General features: G+C 37.3%; 2 protein-coding genes across 22 annotated transcripts in view; one reads left to right on the forward strand and one right to left on the reverse strand.

The window, feature by feature from the left end:
- Positions 1-9,740, forward strand: part of FUBP1 (far upstream element binding protein 1) — a 41,107-nt gene extending 31,367 nt beyond the window's left edge. For 13 of the 17 annotated variants that reach the window (XM_079776284.1, XM_079776294.1, XM_079776293.1 and 10 more), the window contains 2 exons: positions 4,624-4,769; positions 5,015-5,204. In XM_079776284.1, coding sequence (XP_079632410.1) covers positions 4,624-4,769; positions 5,015-5,056 — 188 coding nt within the window. In that variant the 3' untranslated portion in view covers positions 5,057-5,204. Of the gene's footprint in view, positions 1-4,623; positions 4,770-5,014; positions 5,524-7,366; positions 7,414-8,299 lie in introns of those variants that run through there. The other 4 variants (XM_079776290.1, XM_079776291.1, XM_079776292.1 and 1 more) reach the window with 4 other exon arrangements.
- Positions 8,591-22,199, reverse strand: part of NEXN (nexilin F-actin binding protein) — a 39,206-nt gene continuing 25,597 nt past the window's right edge. For all 5 annotated transcript variants that reach the window (XM_079776283.1, XM_079776281.1, XM_079776282.1 and 2 more), the window contains 4 exons: positions 20,049-20,246; positions 15,362-15,583; positions 11,812-11,997; positions 8,591-11,352 (listed from right to left, as the gene is read on the reverse strand). In XM_079776283.1, the coding sequence (XP_079632409.1) occupies positions 10,984-11,352; positions 11,812-11,997; positions 15,362-15,583; positions 20,049-20,246 (975 nt within the window). In that variant the 3' untranslated portion in view covers positions 8,591-10,983. The remainder of the gene's footprint in view (positions 11,353-11,811; positions 11,998-15,361; positions 15,584-20,048; positions 20,247-22,199) is intronic.

Below are 22,199 nucleotides of genomic sequence, written 5' to 3' on the forward strand. Positions count from 1 at the left end.
AGTGGCAGAACAAGGATTTCCTAGGAACTTGGTTGTTCTGATTCCCAGTCAGTGCCCTCTTCACCAAATGAGGCAGGCTATTGCAGCTTTTGAAGCCCAATTTCAGCTTTTCCTGTCAAGAACAGGAAATCTCCACTAACACTATAAATTTTCATTATTTGCTTCTTGGTAAGTAAACCTCTTTTGAAACATGCAGGTTAAATTTTTTAATTTGTTTTCTGAAAAAATTCTGTTTCCTGGGATTAACAGAATTTAGGAGAGGAATTCTTAAAGACAAGATTCTAGAGGGTTAAAGAAGGGAATTTTAAGTCATACAAGCAAAGGCAACAATCGGGTGGGAGGGTGGATATTTTTGAAGCTAGAATGAAGGAAACTTGAAGTAAACACCTTGTGAACAAACAGGTTTTCAAAGTAGAGACAGGCAATTCCTATTTTGAAGATGGTAAGTGAAGGCATTTTGGAAGAAAAGTTTGACTTTCTGAAGGCTATTATTATGTTAAGCACTGATATGGTGGACTTGTAAGCATTAGCATATGGTACCTTAAGCCTAAAATAGGGAGAGAGTGGTTGTGGGAAGGATGCTAATATATAGATAACTAAGTGAAAATCTATTCAAGCAAGGCTGGCTCTTGGGCTATAATAAAATGTTACATGTGAACTGTAGAGCAAGTCTTACCTCTTAAATGAGATGAAATTAAAGTCAAGCTCTATACATTGTGAAGCTGTATGTGAATATTAAGTGGTAGTCTATTAAAGTATAAACTGAACTATCTGGCATCAAAACTGTTTTTGAACTGAGGGGAAGAATAAAGGGGGCAAGTCAAGGACATGTACTAAAAAGGGCAGAGAAGCGCAAGAGGCTAGCGGACAGCTACATCATAAGTAGATTAGAGAGGAGGAAGAGTCTTTCCCTGTTTTCGTCTGGGCAAAATAAATCACATTTACCCTTCACTTTGGAGTGTAATGAGTTTCTTCAGATAACTTCAAGATTGAAATATCAAGTGTTGATGATTTATTTACTATGTGTTTGTTTTTCATGGGGATATTTGACTTTGGGAGGGTTGTGGTTTGGTTTGGTGTTTTTTTTGTTTGTTCTGTTTTTAGGGAACATTTACTTTTGAGATATTTTCTTGATCCACCTCCATTTCTGTTGTCTTATATTGGTATTTTGCCTCTAAATACCAATGAGTATCTCTTAACAATGAGATTTAGTTCCTTCCATAAACCTGAAGTGAAAATTGTTATTTCCTTAACCAGGTTTGACCTCAAGTCAGCAGGTTTTCAAGTGTGCCGTTTGTAAGAGACATTATATGGTTTTATTGCTCTTGGTACCAGGATATTTGGCAGTTGTGTAAATATTAAAACCTTTCAGATTTAATATTTGTATTTATTTCAGATTTGCCTGAATTGTGTCTCCTCCTAACATGAAAATGTTAAGCTCACGTTCTTTTTGAAAAGAATTATGGAAAACAAAAATATGAGAATTTTCTTTATACTATATGGGATTTCTTATGTTTTTAAAGATAGCCATAAATCTTAAGTTTTCATTTACTCAATTGCTTTTATTTGACCAATTTTGTGATGGTGATAGACGACTTACTAAAACAATGTCATGTACCACTTAATAACAGGGATACTTACTGAGAAATATATCTTTAGGTGTTTTCATTGTGTGAACATCAGAAGAGTGTACTTACCCAGACTACATAGCATATCACCATCATGTATACTGTTTGTTGTTGTCCCTGAGGTGCATAACTGGATAAAGTTGCCTCGTTGGGAACATCTAGTAAACATAAAAACAGCTTTCTGTATATATGTGCTCCAGTATTTTTTGTTTAGCTGTAATTTTATAAAGCCAACTGAATTTGCCGAAACTGGTTTGGCTCAGTGGATAGAGCGTCGGCCTGCGGACTGAGGAGTCCCGGGTTCGATTCCGGTCAAGGGCATGTACCTTGGTTGCGGGCACATCCCCAGTAGGGGTTGTGCAAGAGGCAGCTAATCAGTGTTTCTCTATCATCGATGTTTCTAACTCTCTATCCCTCTCTCTTCCTCTCTGTAAAAAAATCAATAAAATATATTTTAAAAAAAAAAAAGCGAACTGAATTACATGCTAACTAAATGCTGTTCCAATAAAGGAACTAAATAGGAAAACACATGTTTTCTTTCTTCCCAACCTTTTATTTTAAAAAATGTTTATACTGTTAGAAAAATTGGAAAAATAGTACAGCAAATACCCATATTTATGTTTTTCTACCCAGAATCACCATTTTTTTAAAGTTTGCCATATGTACTTTTTGTATATACATGTTTTATGTGCCTGACACATTTTCAGAGTAAGTTGCAGGCTGGTAGCTCTAAATAAATTATTTCAATAGCAGCTGCCCTGAGGGCGGGGTTTCCTCAATGGTTAAGCGTTGACCCATGAACCAGATATCACTAGTTCGATTCCCTGAAATGGATTAAAAAATATTTTTTAAAAAATATAGATTACTTCAGTAGTAGCAACACAAAGACCGTATTTAAGTGTGGAGGGGTTTTGTTTTAATCCAGAGCCTGTTTAAGATTCATGCATTATATTTGGTGGTTGTGTCTCTTTAGTCTCTTAAATTCAGAAAAGTTGCCAAAACCGGTTTGGCTCAGTGGATAGAGCATCGGTCTGCGGACTGAAAGGTCCCAGGTTCGATTCTGGTCAAGGGCATGTACCTTGGTTGCGGGCACATCTCCAGTAGGGGGTGTGCAGGAGGCAGCTGGTCGATGTTTCTCTCTCATCGATGTTTCTAGCTCTCTATCCCTCTCCCTTCCTCTCTGTAAAAAATCAATAAAATATATTAAAAACACCTTAATAGTGCTTAAAAAAAAAAAAATTCAGAAAAGTTGTCCTGCCTAGTAAAATAACTACTCATGAAAGCTCATTTTCTTTGCGTTTTGTGTTTCACTGATCTTGTTGCTTAGAACCTCTTTGGTAATTGTTCTTTATGTCCTTCATCAGGTTATAGTTAGAAACATCAGGTTAATATAATTGTGTTGTACTTTGAACACATGTATTAAAACTTTAAACATGTCATTTAAAAGGTATAGGTTAGTCTTTATATATATATATTAGTGACCCGGTGCATGAAATTCGTACATGGGGGGGGGGGTGTCCCTCAGCCCGGCCTGCAACCTCCCCAATCTGGGACCCCTCGGGGGATATCTGGCAGTCGGACATCCCTCTCACAATCTGGGACCACTGGCTCCTAACCGCTCACCTGCCTGCCTGATCGACCCTAACCACTCTGCATGCCAGCCTGCTTGCCCCCAACTGCCCCCCCCTTGCTGGCCTGATCGTCCCCAACTGTCCGTCCCCCCCATGCTGGCCTGCTTGCCCCCAACTGCCCCCCACTTCTGGTCTGCTTGCCCCCAATTGCCACCCCCCTGCCGCCCTGCTCACTCCCCACTGCCCCTCCCCTCCCCCGCCTGCCTGCTCTGCCCCACCACCACGGCTTTGTCCGGAAGGATATCCAGAAGGTCTCCCAGTCTAATTAGCATATTACCCTTTTATTAGTATAGATGTACACATATATATACATATATGTAGTGTATAGGTTACTAATAAGGAAACAAATCTTTGGGCAGGTCTTAAAATAATAGTCTTTGGCCAAAACCGGTTTGGCTCAGTGGATAGAGCGTCGGCCTGCGGACTGAAAGGTCTCAGGTTCAATTCCGGTCAAGGGCATGTGCCTTGGTTGCGGGCACATCCCCAGTAGGGGGTGTGCAAGAGGCAGCTGATCAATGTTTCTAACTCTCTATCCCTCTCTCTTCCTCTCTGTAAAAAATCAATAAAATATATATATTTTAAAAAATAATAGTCTTTGCATTTTATTTAAAATAGGTACTGTAACAGATACACATGAATGAGTGATCAAAACAATAGTGGCCCCCGCCCACCAGTCACTACCAGGGAACTATAGACTGTTTACATGAAGCACTTTAAAAAAAAATTAAAGTATAGTTGGCCATGAGGCACTTTTTAAACAAAATTTGGAACATTAATAAATTCTTTAATTGAGCCCTAGCCAGTTTGGCTCAGTGGATAGAGCGTCGGCCTGCGGACTCAAGGGTCCCGGGTTCGATTCCGGTCAAGGGCATGTACCTTGGTTGCGGGCACATCCCCAGTAGGGGGTGTGCAGGAGGGAGCTGAATTGATGTTTCTAACTATATCCCTCTCCTTTCCTCTCTGTAAAAAAATCAATAAAATATTTTTTAAATTCTTTAACTGAATCAACATCATGTTTATATCTTCACCTTAGTTAAATTATGTGGGGTTTTTTATTTTTTATTAATAGAGATGATAAGCAAAAAAAATTTAAAACATTGTAATTTTTTTATTACAGAGTTTTCTGACACTGGTGAAAACTTGAATGAGCAATTCAGATCCTCTGCTTTTGTCTTTATAAGCTGTATTTAAGTGGATATAGTTTTATATTAAAAATGAGGGGATTTGATCAACAAGGGCAGACACAGGATTATTCAAAGGCTTGGGAGGAATATTATAAGAAGCATGGTATTGTCTTTATTAGAAATGAGATTCTTTTGGACTTTTAATTATGGTTACAGTAACAAAGTTATGTTTTCTCAAAGGTCAAGCAGTTCCTGCTCCTACTGGTGCTCCACCAGGTGGTCAGCCAGATTACAGTGCAGCCTGGGCTGAATACTATAGACAACAAGCAGCCTACTATGCCCAGACAAGTCCCCAGGGAATGCCACAGCATCCTCCAGCACCTCAGGTATAATAAATTTGCTGATGTTTTAAAAACTCCAGTCATGTTTTCTGCATGTTTACTATTTTGTTTGTTTGGGATTGATTATGTTTGCCTTTTTAATTTTTATATGGCAAAATATAACTAAATGAAGGACTATGGTGTACTGTTGGGTTGCTTTTGGCTTTGTTTTTTTATAATGCTTTATGGCATCTGAGTGCTGAACATTTCTATAATGCCTTTAATTTTAAAAATAAATTTTTTTCCCCCAGGGATTTGCAAATCATGCAAGAAGCCACCACCATTTATATTAACCAGTTTTTCTTTCTTAAAGGATTCACTCCTGAGTTAGCTCCATTTAAAGGATTTTCTTTAACTTTTTGTGTATTTCTTATGTATCTCTTCTGCACAGGGCCAATAATAAGAAGTGGACAATACAGTATTTGCTTCATTGTGTGGGGGAAAAATACCTTTGTTAAATATATGGATGCAGACGACTTGATGAAGATCTTAATTTTGTTTTTGGTTTAAAATAGTAGTTTTTTTTTTTTCTTTTGAAAATGTACAAAATATCTATCACTACTGATAGGAGGTTAATATTTCTGTGTAGAAATGAAAATTGGTTTGTTTTTAGTATTTAGTGTAGATGTACACATTCCAGCAAATGTATTTGCAACTATTATGTGGTCAATGCTTTGTGATATAAATGTACTTTTTCAATGTATACTTTCACTTTTAAAATGCCTGTTTTGTGCTTTACAATAAATGATATGAAACCTCCTGTGTCGGTAAGTTGGATATGTGGGTATTTAAAGAATTCATAATTTCTTAGCAATGATAAATTAAGATACATATACACAAATATATAAGCTTTCCCCATGAAATATTAATTGAATTTTTAAACACTGGCATGTTTTTTTTCCCCCCTTACAGTATAGTAGTAGATTGGAGGATCTTTTCCATTTATTGTATTTGGCTGTTTCAGCACAAGTAATCCTGATATCGTCTTTTTTTTTTTTCTTTTTTTTTCCTTCTGTTTGATTAAAAACTGCATGTGTGTACAATGATCTTTTGGCATACTTCCATTGAATTAACAGTGAAATTTCCTTTTATACATGACCACTGTTTCAGACCTGTACTGCTGCTATAACAGTTAACCTTTCTGTTCTTAATTACTTGATTTCCAAGACTGTTTCAGCATAACTAACTTTAAACAGTTTTCAGATAGTGAATATGAGTAGTCTAATAAGAACAGTTTTTTTTTTTCATGTGAAGCAACTCTTTCAATGTATCCATATTAGTGTGTTTCTTTCTAAATTAAGGGTAGAAAAGTGAATAGTTTAAAAAGTATAATAGTTACAGTTCATCTGCCATTGAAACATTATTGGGGTATGGAAATGTTCAAGCTCTTCTTTTTTTTTCTTTTTGCAGTATAGATAAGCTTTGTTTTGTAAATGCACAAGTCAGTCATTGAATCAACTTAATTTTTTTATGTACTTGAAATCATTTTATTACTCTATGACACTCATGCTGAAGTTTTGATATTTTGTTGAAATCCATTGTTTTACTCTGCATATTTGTTGGCTCTTTGCATATTAATATATTAGACTACATGCAAATACAGTCTGTCTTGCCATTGTCTGTTGAAGTGCAGGTTTGATCCAGCCAGTATAGAACTAGCTCTGTAGGGGTGAGGAGGACTGTGCTGTGTATCATCCTTGATTGTGTTCCTTCAAGGAGCATTGCACTGTAAGTACATCAGAATGACAAATTGATGAACTGCAACAGTATCTTTTTGTCAATGTTCCACATAATGTAAATGCCATACTTTGTGTGAATATTATGTTGGAATACAGTGCTGATATCTTGGAAAACCATAACTGCTTCTTAATTTAACATAGAATAATACATAGGTCTTTTTTTTTTAAGTGAGCTCAATGGGTAAGTATTTTTTATATGCTTTAGCTATAGCTAAAGAAAACTGATCATTAACAAAATTGAATAGTATTACTCATTGGTGCTCCTAAAATATATTGTTTTTCAGTATAATATATGCATATTTTGTATATTAATAATGAAAGACTTACAATGTATCAGACAGAAGTGGTTTTCAGTTTGCAAATATATTAAGCAATATAGCAGTTTTAACACCATTTCATAAATATGTTCTTTCATTGGTAGGGAGCACCATTTGTTGTTTTGAATATACTGTAAAGGAAGATGTACAAAAACATAAATGTTGAGATTACCTAGGTTAGAAAATTAGCAGTACAGTTCATTGTGGATATTTTGAAATGTTTTTGATTGTTTTATAGAAGTTAGAGTGACTTCCATTACCCTTATGTAGATATGGATATATAGCTCTAGTTTGAAGCTTAATCCTTAAGGAGTTAGTTATTTGTTATCTTTAAGAGTAGGGTATTGACATGAAGAATTTCAGTATTTTGCATGATACTGTTTTATAGATGACCTTAAGGAAAGTGGTACATTTATTAATTAAACTGAAGAGATAGTTCAGTTAGATTCAATATCATAACTCACAAATTGGAGGCTGTTGATTTTGATTCATTTAAACTTTAAAATCTTTATTAATTGCAAACAGTGCAATTATTTATGCTTCACAGTGCCTTCCCAGACCTTCCACCTTAGGTTCTGCTGCAAAAAGCAACAGGTAAGCACAACCTAAGGACATATATAAATAAATATTTCAATACATTAATGTTGTCCCTGTGAGGTTTTTGTGGTTGTGTATTCAAAAGCAATCTGCTACTGCTTCCCCAAAATGTATCTTGTTATTTATGCTACTATTTCAGTGGAAAGTCTGTAAGTTGTTCAAACAGCTGTTTACATTTCTAGGTAATGTTTTTTATTTTATTAAACAAGAATGATGAGTAGATTGCTGCTGTAATTGAACTACATCATCCTTTGTCATCTTTTCCCATAAAAAAATTGTTACATTTAAGAAAAGGCAATTACGTAGATTTTAAGATTTAGGAAGTCACTTGGTCAGAAAGTTCAACAGCCTTCACAATCTATTTAAGATTGATAGGACATTTTCTTTGCCCTCCAAAGCTATGTGGTCTTTATTTTTTTCTTATTCTTGAACTAGAGCAATTCAGTAAGGCCATTTTGGGTGAGAGTTTTATTATGTCTTCTTTTTAGACAGTTTGGGTTTTAAAACTTTTATATACACTGAAAAAGGAAAAAATTATAAAGAAAACTGGCAGTATGTTTTGATAAAAGGCATGTGCATCAGTGAAATGGTAACTGTTTAGCAAATAACCTTGCATAATCTGTATAGCAACCAGTATTTTTCTGATTTATAATATTTTAATAACTGACGCTGAATTTCATTTTTTTGCCAGTTTAAAATGTTTGTGTGTTCTTATTGATGATTTTAACTGGTACATATTTTGAGTTAAGATGAATGTTTTAAAGCAGCATCATATCAGTTTTGTTTATTCTATTTCTAAAATGTGCTGATCCTTTTAAAACTCCTGCTTATCTCTACAACAAAGAAAAATATTCAAAAATACTGCCTTCATTTTCACACACAGTGCTGAAGATGCTGCAAGCACCAAATCATAGCTCATAAAATCAGGTCCTGAGATAGTTACCCATAAAGAGGAATCCTTTGAGTGTATGCCATTGGTGAGCCGATGAGCATGGACCATAGAAGGGCTCAATGTAGAAGGTAAAATTGGCGAATCATAATTGAGAAATATGAAATGTATTCCCATACATAATATGGTATAGGGTATAATGTACCTGCTTTTGATCACTTCATTTTAAAGTGCTATTCACTTGCTCTTAAATGTTCCATGAACTGTTAAGTTTCATAAGTTATGTAGTTATTGCACCACGTGTGTGTGTGTGTGTGTGTGTGTGTGTGTGTGTGTGTGTGTGTGTTTGATAGTCAATGATAGGTATGTTAAGATAATATAAAGGAGCTCTTTGAACTTTCAGAGATTGTCAAGTTTGGGTTAGCTGTAGCGTGCATTTTTACAAAAGAAAATATAGATGAATGCTAATAGATATTGGAGCATTGTTTCTGTCTTATGAGAATTTTTTATCATTACCACAAGCCTTCACTGATACTGCAAGCATTTTTTTAATTGCGCTAATCTTAACCTTGAAAGTAATGGAAAGCAGAAAAGGTGAGCCAGTTGGTTTGAATGCAATGGGTGTTAGGAGTGGTAGAAACAATGTTTAGTTTAGATTGAAATTGAACTGATTTATTTTATTTTGCACTTAAAATTTTGAAAAATTTTTTAAAGATCTGTTAGTGTGATACTTAGAATTCTTATGTTTTGATGTTTCTTTTAGAAATGAGAAGTATGCTTTTATTTTTAACGAAAATGGTTTTAATACTAGAACTAGTCATTTAATACTAGTTGTTTATAGACATTGTAAAATACATTGTTAGACAAATACCTTGTTAGTTAATTCAGAAGGGTGGGTTTGGGTAGAAGTAGCAGAGTACCTTAAGAGAGAAATAGGAATATACGTAGGAGGGATAACATTTCATTTGTGTGAATACTCTGCCAAGAGAATCAGTTCTATCTGCAAAGTTGTTTGTTGTTTAGAATAGGGATATAGAAATTAGTAATCAATGAGGATGTCTTATTTTTAGTTCTTGAAAATTCTGCCTCATTTTAAAATGTATTTTAACAATACCTAAAAGATAATTTTGACTCTGAAAATAACCTTATTTTTTGTTTAGTCACTTGAGTTTTATTGCCACAGTATAAACTTCTGAGGGATTTTTTTACATTGGTGTTTCTAAGCAAATAAATCCCAGGGTTTTATTTTCTTCATTTATACCCCTATAGAAACTCTTAAATGTACTTGCACATATATATATTTTTTCTTATGCATGCTCGATGCATTTTCGTCCTGAGAAAAGTGTTCTCTACAGAAACTACCCGTGTGTAAAAAGAAGATTGGCTTAAAATGGCTACTGTGATGGGAACAGTGTCTTAGGGAGATGCAGCTTGGACTGGAGGTAAATTGAATACTTTACAAACTGTGGTTTAGAGTTTGCTTTAATGACATTGTATGTAAAAGGACACATGATTGCTGTAATTTTGTATTATGGTTTCCTCAATAAAAAAATAAATGTACATTGATGAATATTATAAGGGAGTGTTTTGTCTTTTCTAAAATACTGAGACTTTTTTTTTAAATATAGAAGTCATTTTATTATGGGTTTACATTGTAAAACAAAATTGTCTTCCAGAAAATTAAAATATAAAACAACTTGATGATAGAACATGGTAGCTAATTATTTACAAACTCATTTTAACGACCAGAATTTAAAATTGAAGATTGTGCCATTCCCACCCCACCCCACCCCCCAAATCCTCTTGGATCTTAAAATCTTCAATTATATTGAAAATGTTTTCTCCTGTGTGACTACTAATACAGAGTTTCTCATTGAAATGTCATTTGTTCAGGCAAGGTCACAGCATAAATTGGTTTTATAAGCTTGAACATATATTACACACATTTGAAAAGTACATTTAATATTATTCTCAACACTCAGAACTCTATATAGGCAGTGGTTTTCATCCAGTTTTCTCTAGCATTTGTTTCTTAGAAGCCTTTAATTTCGTGTTTTTCTCCATTCTCCTCCTCTCCCATAAAAAGAGTGGTATCCCAACCCCCTCCTACATCTGCTTCAGAAAGGCTCTGAAACAACAACCAAAATGTACTAAGGGAAACTCCCACTCAAATTGATAGGTTCCAAATTCACTGTCTTGGCTATTTCAGACTAATTTTAGTTGTAAATAGGTCATTGATGGCATTCTTTCATGCAAAATAATGTGTTGGTTTTGATACTTTTAAATATTGCTGTGAACTTACGGTAAATGCACAGCCTAAGTTCTGATATAATTGAGTAAATTTCCCACTTTCCCCATTAAATGTGCATTAACTTATGCATAATATGGCGATGAATCTGGTGCTCATTTGGAAAGGAGGAAGGTATTCTTTAGATGAGCTTGTGTTTTTGAAGACGGTTATGAAAAGGAATAAGTCAACATTGTGGCACTTCTGGTTTCCTTTTTTGGCCCCGCCACAGAAAAGATGGATGTAGTAAGAAAGTCGGAGAGAGAAAGAGAGTTCCAGGCAGAGGGAAGGGGAGCTAGTAGTCATCAGCTAAAAAAGAAGAAGAAAAGTGATGCTTTTTAAAGGGAAAAATTTTTAAATAGAATAAAAGTATTAGATTTTTTTTAAGTGATTAATTCTTACTTTCAATTGTAAGAATACAGGTACTAGCTGCGGAGCCTTTATTGTTGACAGCTTTACACATATACTCTCCTTCATCTTCTGGGAAAGTTTCTGGTAAATAAAGGCAGTAAGTTTCTCCTCTTTCGATATATTGGTAGTCTTCTCCATCCTGCAATATTTCTCCTTCAAACCACCATGTAATTTCTGGTTTGGGTTCTCCTGTTACTTTAACTGTAAATCTAACAGGCTCACTATCTACAACCGAAGTATTTTTCAGAGGCTTCTTGAACCACGGAGCTCCTGACCTGGTTTGCTCTTCATCTTCGATAATGGAGCCATTCATGATGCTACCGTCCTCTTCTTCCTCCTCTTCTCTTTTCTATATTAAAATTAATGCATTCAAGTGGTCACTTTTAGTATAGCAGCATTTTCAGGACAGTAGTTTAATCACAATCTTTGAGGTAAATAGGTTTTGGGGGTTTTTTTGCCCTCAGAGTCAAGAGCATGTAAGTACAGCTGTGCACCACTTAACAACAGTATATTCTTAGGACTGCATCATTAGGTGATTTGGTCATTGTGCCAGTATCATAGAGTGCATTTACACAAACCTAGATGGTATAGCCTATTGCTTCTAAGCTATAAACTTGTTACTGTACTGAATACTGTAGGCAGTTGTAACAGTATTTGAATATGTAAACATCTAAACAAAAGGTACAGTAAAAATAACTATGAAATGTTTCTAAAACAATCCAGTGACTTATTAAAATGTTTTTTTACCCCCCATATAAAACTATGGCTTTTAAGAGCATCTTTGGAAAATAAAGGCTATGTTTGGTACCTTTTGTAGTGCTGCATCAATTTCCTTTTGTTCAAACTGCATGCGTAGTAACTTTTGTTCTTCAATTCTCCTTTGTTCTTCTTCTTCTCTTGCCTTAGCCATTTGTTCAAATCTAGCTTTCATATTCACTTTATGAGTAAACGGAGCCTCACTTTTTTTTGCAGGCTTGACATCAACATCTTCTTCCTTTACAAAAGTGGGCCAAGAATAAGAGTTGCTTGTTTTCCAAAAACCAAGAACTAAGTATTAATAGTCCTGAAGTTGTCATTTATAATAGGCACAAAATAATTAACATTTTGTATACATTATTTGTGCTACACTATAGACAAGTTTTCACTATACCTTAGTTTGGGAAAGATGAAATTTTTATTTGTGAAACGTTATCTTAACAAATGGAATCCTTTTCTCCTAGTGTAAAGATCATAAAATATCAGTGGGATCTCAGTATCTTTATTTCCCCAACTGTCAGTGTTTGTTGACCAGACTGAGTAACAGTGGAGATACTATATATTATAACAAAATACTCCCGTATTTCCCACTTCATGATTTCCTTCGTCACCCTACTTAGTTAATAAGTGTCGTTCCGATGAATTCCATCCAACAAATTTATTGATGGTCAAATGGCAAAGAGTGCAGGTAGAATAAATGGGAAAACAACTTCAAGTAATGACGAATTTGGGAAAATCACTGAGGTGAAGAGTGGTTGTGAGTCATCTAGGAGTAAGAGTTGGGAACCATGGAAATAAAAATTGAGAGTAACTTAAGAGTAGTGTTTCAACTGTCAAATAGTGTGAGTCAATAAAATCAAACTATAAAGCCATCATGAGATCACTGATGGCCTTAGTAGAGTGGGGTCATGTAGATAACAGTTCATGGTTTCTAAAGTACTTTAGTCATATTTGACAGTTTTGAAATTGGGTTTTTTATGGGTCTGTCTAAAGATATCACCATGTATATTACAGAATAAAGAAATTGCTCTAGGGTACTATATCAAATAAATTTTGAAACAAGCTGTAAAGTAGTTTCCTATAGTAAAAACTTGATTTATGGATGTTTTACATCAATTTGAGGTACTGCAGCTAAGTTCCAGTGCATGTAGGAGGAGGAATTAGAATAACTTGGATAGTTTTCCTACTTCTCTTGAATCAGATTTTTACGTGATGTTGGGAAATCCTTGGGCATCAGACACAACCAGATACCTGTTGGGTAAATTCTATTATACATGCCATAATTTACCTTCGGTTGATAAACATGCCTGCCTATAGCTATTGCTAATGAAGGATGTTCTGGGGGTTTTGTTATTAAAGTTTTTAAATAGGCTAAAAAGTATATGTTAGTAAGAAGTCCTCTGAAGCTAATTGGGGGAAACTTATGAACAGTCTTTCTGTTATTAAATGCAATTGCTGCCCTTTTTTTTTTTTTTTTTTTTTTTTGAGAGAAAGAGAGAGAAGAAGCATCGATTTGTTGTTCCACTTATTTATGCATTCATTGTATGCATTCATTGGTTAATTCTTGTATGTGCCCTGACCAGAGATCGAACTCAAAACCTTGTATTGGGATAATGCTCTAACCAACTAAGCTACCCAGCCAGGGCAATTGTTGCCTTTTCTTGAATCTCTGAAAAGCCACATTTTAAAATGTTACAGAAAATGAGTCTCATATCATAGTAAAAGAATAACTTTTGTTCTCTAAGTGCTTTCTTAAGAGGACATTGACACCCCAGCACATGAATATTAAGGACAGTATAATTAGGCAGTAAATTTAAGATAAAAGGGAGTATAAGGAAATGGTTTTGGAGTATACCTTATTAGAAAATTGAACTACAAAGTCAAATACTATAAGGCAATTAAAATATTTAAGTACCAAATGAGGTACGGATTAAGGGCTACGGGAGCTGGAATGGAATTCCTTGATTAGGGAAGGTTACATGAATGAGTTGGTCCTTAAAAGATGTCTGGAATAGAAGATGAATTGAACATTGACATTTTCTAAAGGTGAAAATTAGATACATGATTAGAGGGATGAGGGGGGCAGTCCTATTCTGGAAGTTGATTGCACTCAATGCCAAAACTGCTAACAAGTTTTTAAAGAATATCTCAATGACCTTTAATCTAGAGGGATATGATCAGAGGAATGTCAACATTCTTCACAGGAAACAGTGTTCAGGGCATCCACATGGGTTATAGATCAACTATGTCCTAGTATATCCTTTTAAACAAAAGAGAACCAATAAATAGCAATAAAACAAGAAGTAACCACCTCATTTCTTTCTATCTTACATATTTTATAGGGCTAGGTATTACTGCTCTGAGGTTTCACTACCTTTAGCAAAGGGAATCAAGTGCATGCTTATGGAACTTTAGATAGAGTGACATTTATCTTTCTAAAGAACCACCTGATATTTTAGCCAAACAAATGTTAAATGTTGGTGTTCTCCAGGGTTTTATCATTTACTTTCAAACTATTAACTGTTTCAAGATGGTTTTATCTATTTCTATACTTTCAAAGACTATCCATAAAAGTGACAATCCCTAGCTCCTGCCTCACACCTGAGCTCAGTACCTGTTTCAGACAGCTTTTACCTTATCTAAATACAGCTCAAACAGTGCAGTCCCAGTGTCCAGAACAGTCCCTCGGACATTTAAGGCTTTCAAGTAAGTTTTTTAATGCATGAATCTAAAACCATCTTTAGATTCAGCATGATCTACCTATAAAGATGCTAACTTGATATTACTCCATGTTTTTAAAATCCCTTCAGTGCACCCCAATAAAACAAAGTTTCTTAACGTGTCATCTATGACCTTTCATGGTCATCTCACCTATACTTACATCTTCATCATTAGCTGTTTTGCACTCTGTTTGCCTCAATAATAAATTCTTTTTAGTCTTGAGAATTTGCACATACTTTCTATTAACAACCTCCTCTGATGGCCCTCCCAGCTTCCATACCTGTTTTACTAGTTGAATATCTGATGATAATGCATTTTTAGAGGAATATTGGTTGAATGCTCTGGCAGAAAAACATTCCAAGGTCCTATTTAAACCAATATTCATTACCATGGAACTAGTCCTCAAACTGGAAGGGACTTCACAGGTCATTTAGTGATCACCTCATTTTACATTTGGAGGTACTTCAAATTCATGCTACCTGAATTTTGATTTAGGTTCTGCCACTGAGTTATATGACTTGCATGACTGAGGAAGTCATACAGGGTTTATTGGCCTCATCTTTAAGAGTAAGTGAATAATCTCTGGAGTTTATTTTAACTCAAATATATATTGGTTGTACTAATTCAAGCTAAAACTTGTGCCCATAAATTTATTTTTTTTTATTTTTTTTTTTGCTAGGGTGAAACATTTGGTGTTCACTATTGGCTTTAATTCTAATAAAACTCTGAAACAATGCTAGAGTGGGAAAATAATTTCAAAGTCTTTTAAGATCTTGATGTGTTTTTGCTATTTAGTTTCCAAAACTTATTTCAAAGCCAGTGTTACTTCTGTTGAATCACCATTACGGTATCATAACAATGTTAAATATAAAATAGTTTACCTCATGGAAGTGTTCTGCTTCTCGCTCTTTAATTTCAAGGTCAATGGCTCTCCTTCTTGCTCGTTCTTCTTCTATCTTTTTCTGTATTTCTTTTTCAGACAACTGTCCAATTTTTTCAAACTTGCTTTTTAGATTTTTAGCTTGAATAGAGCCACTCCTTTTCAGTTTGATTAATTCTTCATATTCCCTGCTCAATTCAAAAGTTTCGTTTTCTTCCTCTTGCTTAAAAAAAAAGGTATTTTATATATTAAATACTAGAAAATTAGTTTGTATTATAAACATCCAAAAAGTGTTCGCCATTTTCTATTTTAAACCAAAAATAAAGGTTAAATAACCTCCCTGAACACAATACCTAAATACAACCTGCTATAATATGTGTATCAAAAATTAACTTTTACTAGGAATTGTAGAAAGATCTTTGTTCAAAGAACACTGAGATAGGGAGGAGTCAGATATAAATTCTAGTTCTGACACTCCTACTGTGTGGCCATTTTATCGCTTAACTAACTGGACATGGTTTTTTCATTTCTATATAGAGTCAGAGTATCTCTAAATGCTTTTTGTCTTTGATTTGATGATGGCCTAATAAAGTTAAATATCAGTCTTAATACTCAACTGATACAGCACCTCTACAGATACAGTCTGGTAAAATCCCTACACTTCACTATGTATCACTTGTATTCTCAATTTTATATTTTGCCAAGAAAGAAAAGGAGTCAACCTAAATTGGGATCTAATTTTTTTTTAAAAGAAGTGTCTCTTCATTTTACTCTTCTTTCTTTAATCCCCACCCAAGGATATGCTTTTATTGATTGTTAGAGAGGAAGGGAGAGAAAGATGTGATAGAGAAACATTGATCTGTTGTCTTCCGAATGTGTCCCAACTGGGGATCGAACCTGCAACCTAAGTGTGTGCCCTTACCAGAAATTGAACCCTTGGTGTACTGGACAACACTCAAACCAACTGAGCCACCACCAGCCAGGGCAGGAACTAATTTTTTATACCATTTTATTTTGAAAACTTTTTTTTAAATAAATTTTTGTATTGATTTTTTACAGAGAGGAAGGGAGAGGGATAGAGAGTTAGAAACATGGATGAGAGAGAAACATCCATCAGCTGCCTCCTGCACACCTCCCACTGGGGACGTGCCCTCAACCAAGATTCCCTTGACCGGAATCGAACCCGGGACCCTTGAGTCCTCAGGCCGACTGATGCTCTATCCACTGAGCCAAACCAGTCAGGGCTATTTTGAAAACTTTTTATTCACATTCCTTTCCCTTGGCTTTTCATAATTTATGATCACTAGTTCTTTTCTAAAATTTATTGAGAGTGTACAAATGTCACCCATTGTTCCCACCCCACCCCAGTCCTTACCCTGTCTATTGTGATTACTAGTTCTTTGTATACTTCTTACACTAAAACCTAATCTCACTAAATGGAATGGTAAAATATTGCTGTTATTCCTGGTAAACTTTTCCTGGAGAAGACCTACAGTTTTATTAGGCTGAGGGGGCAAAAAAAGATGGAATGGGGCAGGGGAGGTAGTCACAGTGGATGTGACATGAGGATAATGGCTCATTCAAGGGGGAAAAACATTTCTTTATACTACCGCTATTTTTTCACCTAGGGGTAAAAACAGACTACTTAAAATACCAGAAACAAATTTATGATATAATTCATTTTCAGCTTCCTTTTCCAAATAAATGCTATAATTTAGGCTAGATCTTAGAATATTTCCCTATAGCATACTAATTTTATTAACTATACTAGTGACCCAGTGCATGAAATTCGTGCACATTAAAAGGGGATTAATTAGAGGAAATAATTTTTTAAAAATATATTTTATTGATTTTTTTACAGAGAGGGAGGGAGAGAGAGAGTTAGAAACATCAGTGAGAGAGAGAAACATCGATCAGCTGCCTCCCGCACGCCCCCTACTGGGGATGTGCCCGCAACCAAGATACATGCCCTTGACCGGAATCGAACCCGGGACCTTTCAGTCCGCAGGCTGATGTTCTATCCACTGAGCCAAACCGGTTCCGGCAAGAGGAAATAATTTAATATTGCTACTTGCCCTTTATAATACAAGTGTCAGAGATGAAAGAAAATTAGTAAAATGTATATGAAAACCTTCCTCCTGTCATAGTCTGGGGCTCACCATGGTACCCAGAGTCAAGTCCCCACCCACCCACATGCACCTCAAAGTCACGTGAGACCCAGACCCAGCCGGACCCACGCCCCCACATTGGGCTAGATCCAGACCTGGCCAGTCCCACCCTTGTCAAGCCCTGCCAGGCAGGAGGCATAGCCTCAGGTCCCCTGGCCCCAGGACCAGGATGGGGGGCGTGGCCTGAGGTCCCCCAGACCGGGGTGGGGGGGGCGTACCTTGATGTCCTCCGTCAAGCCCCGCTGGGTGGGGGGGCATGGCCCGAGTTCCCCCGTCAAACCCCGCTGGGTGGGGGGGCATGGCCTGAGTTCCCCCGTCAAACCCCGCCAGGCAGGGGGGCGAGCCTCAGGTCCCTCGGCCCAACACAGGGAGGGAGGTGCAGCCTCAGGTCCCCCGTCAAGCCCCACTGGGTGGGGGCGCAGCCTGAGGTCCCCTATCAAGCCCTGCCGGACAGGGGGTGCAGTCTGAGGTTCCCCGGCCTGGTGCTGGGGGGGGGGGGGGGGGCACGGCCTGAAGTCCCCTGTCAAGCCCCACCTGGTGGGGGGCACAGCCTGAGGTCCCCTGGCCTGGTGCTGGGGCGGGGGGAGCAGCCTGAGGTCCCCTAGCTCAGCACCAGGACGCAAAGCGCACCTTGAGGTCCCCTGTCAAGCCCTGCCGGGTGGGGGGGCACAGCCTGAGGTCCCCCGGCCTGGTGCTGGGGCAGTAGCCTGAGGTCCCCCGGCCTGGTGCTGGGGCAGTAGCCTGAGGCCCTCCGGCCTGGCGCTGGGGCAGTAGCCTGAGGTCCCCCGGCCTGGCGCTGGGGCAGTAGCCTGAGGTCCCCCGGCCTGGCGCTGGGGCAGTAGCCTGAGGTCCCCCGGCCTGGCGCTGGGGCAGTAGCCTGAGGTCCCCCGGCCTGGCGCTGGGGCAGTAGCCTGAGGTCCCCCGGCCTGGCGCTGGGGCAGTAGCCTGAGGTCCCCTAGCCCAGCACCAGGACGCGAAGCGCACCTTGAGGTCCCCTGTCAAGCCCTGCCGGGGGTGGGGGGCATGGCCTGAGGTCCCCTGGCCTGGCACTGGGGCGGGGGGTGTGGCCTTAGGTCCCCCAGCCTGACGCCAGGACTGGGGGTGCGGCCTGAGGTCCCCTGTCAAGCCCCATGGGGGCAGGGGAGGGCGTAGCCTCAGGTCCCTGCTGATTGCTTGTTAAGGCTCATTAAGGGAACTTGGCCTCAGCTGTGGATGCAGCCATCTTTGTGATGAAGATGGTCAATTAGCATATTCCCTCTTTATTAGATAGGATATTTATACAGCCTTTATAGTCTCTTGGTTAGTGAGGGCAAGGAAGTAAATATCCCCCACAGGCCCAATGCCCTAACCCATGACAAAGAGGCAACTTCTAAGAGATTGCAACCTCTGCACAGGAACCCCTCAGTTCCTAGATTAGGAGGAATTGGCAAGGGGCTCCCACCAAGTCACCTGCCAAACGTGCCATGTCACTGCTAGTCCAAGGCTGCGATAGCCACTGGCCCCTTGCCCTAAGTTGGGCTGTGTGCTGTTCCCCAACTCTGCTCATTTGCTGTCAGCCCCTCCCTCAGTGGCAGAGGGAGACTTGGAATGCTGACCCCCTCCCTCACCCTTCCCTCTCTGCCTATGCAATTGGTTGGCCATTCAGATGGAGGGCTGCAGCGTCCAAGGGCAAAAAGGAGGTTAAGTAGGGCCTTGGGGCATCAGTAGGTGGGAAGAGGGCTGCTGAGAACCCACCCTAGGGAGGCAGGATATGTGGGTGAGCCAAGGCTCTAAGACTCAAGCGCAGGTTCCATTGTCCAGTTGGCTTTCACAACACAGATTCAAAGGAAATCATTAAACATTTCAAGATGGCAACCTGAGAGAATTAAACCACTAAACATGACCCTTCTGAACATGGGGTCCTGTGAGGGCACAAGTTGCATGCCCATGCAAATGGCCCTGTACTGTGTGTGTGTGTGTGTGTGTGTGTGTGTGTGTGTGTGTGTGTGTGTGTCTATTTCATTTCAACGCTAGAGAAGTCACACTAAAATGTGACAGCATCAAAGTTTTATCTTTAGTAAAATAAAGTGACTCAAAGGCTTGCCAAACTGATGTTCCTATTAGTATCCATGGCACTCCTTTAGTTTTATCTTATTCAGATTACATGTATCAGTTTATCAGTTTTAAAGATACGAACAAGTATATATGGGTATATTAAGTACTCCCAACAGCTCTCAATAATGACATAACCACATATAATCATGAGGTCTATGGAAATATATATTTACTTAAGGTATTGTAGTAATATCTCAGTCACTTGCAATCTTCTATATTTTTTAAACTACCAAGAAAGAAGCTGAGTTATGTGAGCTAGAAAGTGCACATAACTGTGAAAACTTGTATCAAGGTTCTCATTGGAGTATGTTGCATGTCCTTTATGTGAATAATAAATATTAACAAAGTTATTATAAGGAAATATATGTAAAATACTTAGATTAATTAATATTTGTGGAATACAAATGAGTATTTTTAAAACCTTACCTCTCCCATTTCTTGTCTCAGTTGTTCAAATTCCTGTTTTTCCATTTCTAGCTTATGCTTCCGTTCTTCCTCTGTTCGTCGTTTTTCTTCTTCCATTTTTTGTTTTAATAATTCTTCAAAATTAAATTCCAGTTTTCCCGGTGTAAGAGATTCTTGAGAGATTGTTTTATACATCTCTGGGGAGTCATCATCTACTACCTATATAAAATAATTATTTTATCACTCTTATCAGAGTTATGCTTACTAAAAAGGGAATATTTCTTGTAGAAATTATGATTACTGGAATACAAAGGTTGTACATTGAACTAAAAACCAGGAGACCTAAATTATCTTCTAAAGTACAAAACAATAAATGGGAGGAATTATTAGAAAATATAGACTAAGGTATTTTGTGATTACAGAGGAAATGGTGACCATCTATTCTCCATTCCAATGAACACGATGAAATACTTTGATTTTATACTATCAGTTATTGGAATTAGACATTAAGATCCCCTAATATTAAACATTTTTTAGTTGGATTAAAATAAATCTGTGGTAATAAAAATAGAGCATTTCAGTTTAATCACAGTTTTGTCTGAATGAATTAGATAACCCCTCAGGATCCCTTCCTTCATAATAAGGCAGAAATTATTCAATGCTATGATTTTATTATACTGATTTATTGATTGATTTATTATTGATTTTAGAGAGGGAGAGAGAGCATAGAAACGTCAATGATGCGAGAGAAACATCAATCGGCTGCCTCCTGTATACCCTATACTAGAAATCAAGCCCACAACCTGAGCATGTGCCCTGATCGGGAATTGAACAATGACCTCCTGGTTCATAGGTCGACACTCAACCACTGAGTCACACTGGCTGGGCTGTACTGATTTATTTATGGTCAGGCTAATTGAAAAATAAATAATAATAGTTAATATAGCTGCCAGATACAATGCTAAGCACTTTACATGTATTGAATTATTTTATCCTGTAACCCTACAAACTAGGAATTATTAATATCCCCATTTTATAGAAACTGAGGCACTGAAAAGTAACTTGTTCAAAGTTAATACAAATAAATAAGTGGTAAAGGTAGGATTCAAATCTTAAAGATCTTTATATAATAAAATTATAAATAATGATTTAGAGATTTTTTAAGTACTTTCATGAATTCCATGTCTTGACTGCCATTTTTTTCCCCAGGAATTGAATTTATGGGGTGACATTGGTTAATAAAATTACATGGGTTTCAGGGGTACAAATCTATAATACATCAGCACCCCCAGTCAAGTTTTCTTCCATCATCATTTATCTCCCCTTTACCGTCTCCTCCCTCCCTCCACCCCCCTATCCCTCTTGTAATCACCATACTGTTGTCTATTCTAACAGCCGTTTAGATGTGACCTTGGGCAAGTTATCTAGCCAAAGTCTGAGTTTCCTTATCTGCAACAACTTTCATGGAGTTGTCATGAGAACTAAATAAAGTATGGAAACACTTAGTGGTGCTTGACACCATGATAATAACAAAATGGCAGTTTTATTATTACATTATTCCCTGTATATAGGCAATCTCTAAATTGCAATTAGAAACTTTGCTTTAAAATCATTGACTTGGAATACACTTTACCATGAAAAGCAATTACCTACTTCTCTTTTTCTATCTTCTGAAAGTATATACATAAACCTTTGGCTTGAAATAGACATAGAGGAAAGAGAGAGGCAAAGGGTAATTATTTGTTCCAAGATTTATATATGACAGGCTTTACCAAAGAACCAGTTCAACTAAGAAACAATGTTTATATGGTCTTACCATCCAAAGATTGCAAAAAAAAAAAAATTAGTGATATATGAATTAGCTGATCTATACTATGAAATTATGATACTCAGCCCTGGATAAGAAAACAATATAAATGAAGGGGAAACTTTCTCTTTTCTGATAACATAAATGTCTCTAGGTAAAACTAGATTTTTGGTTTAAGGTATTTTGCACTTTTCCACTAGTGAATCACTGGGCCTAAAATCTGCCCCCAGGATTAACTTTCCTGATCTTCACAGGTACTTCTCATTTACCACTTCTGAATTATTCCACAAAAAATAAGTGGTTTCACAATGTTTGCAGGGCTTTTGTGTAGAAACCATTTGTGAAGCAAGGATTACCTCACAATG

This window comes from Cnephaeus nilssonii (genome assembly GCF_951640355.1).
Source record: "Cnephaeus nilssonii genome assembly, chromosome: 7".
Classification (NCBI taxonomy): Eukaryota; Metazoa; Chordata; class Mammalia; order Chiroptera; family Vespertilionidae; genus Cnephaeus; species Cnephaeus nilssonii.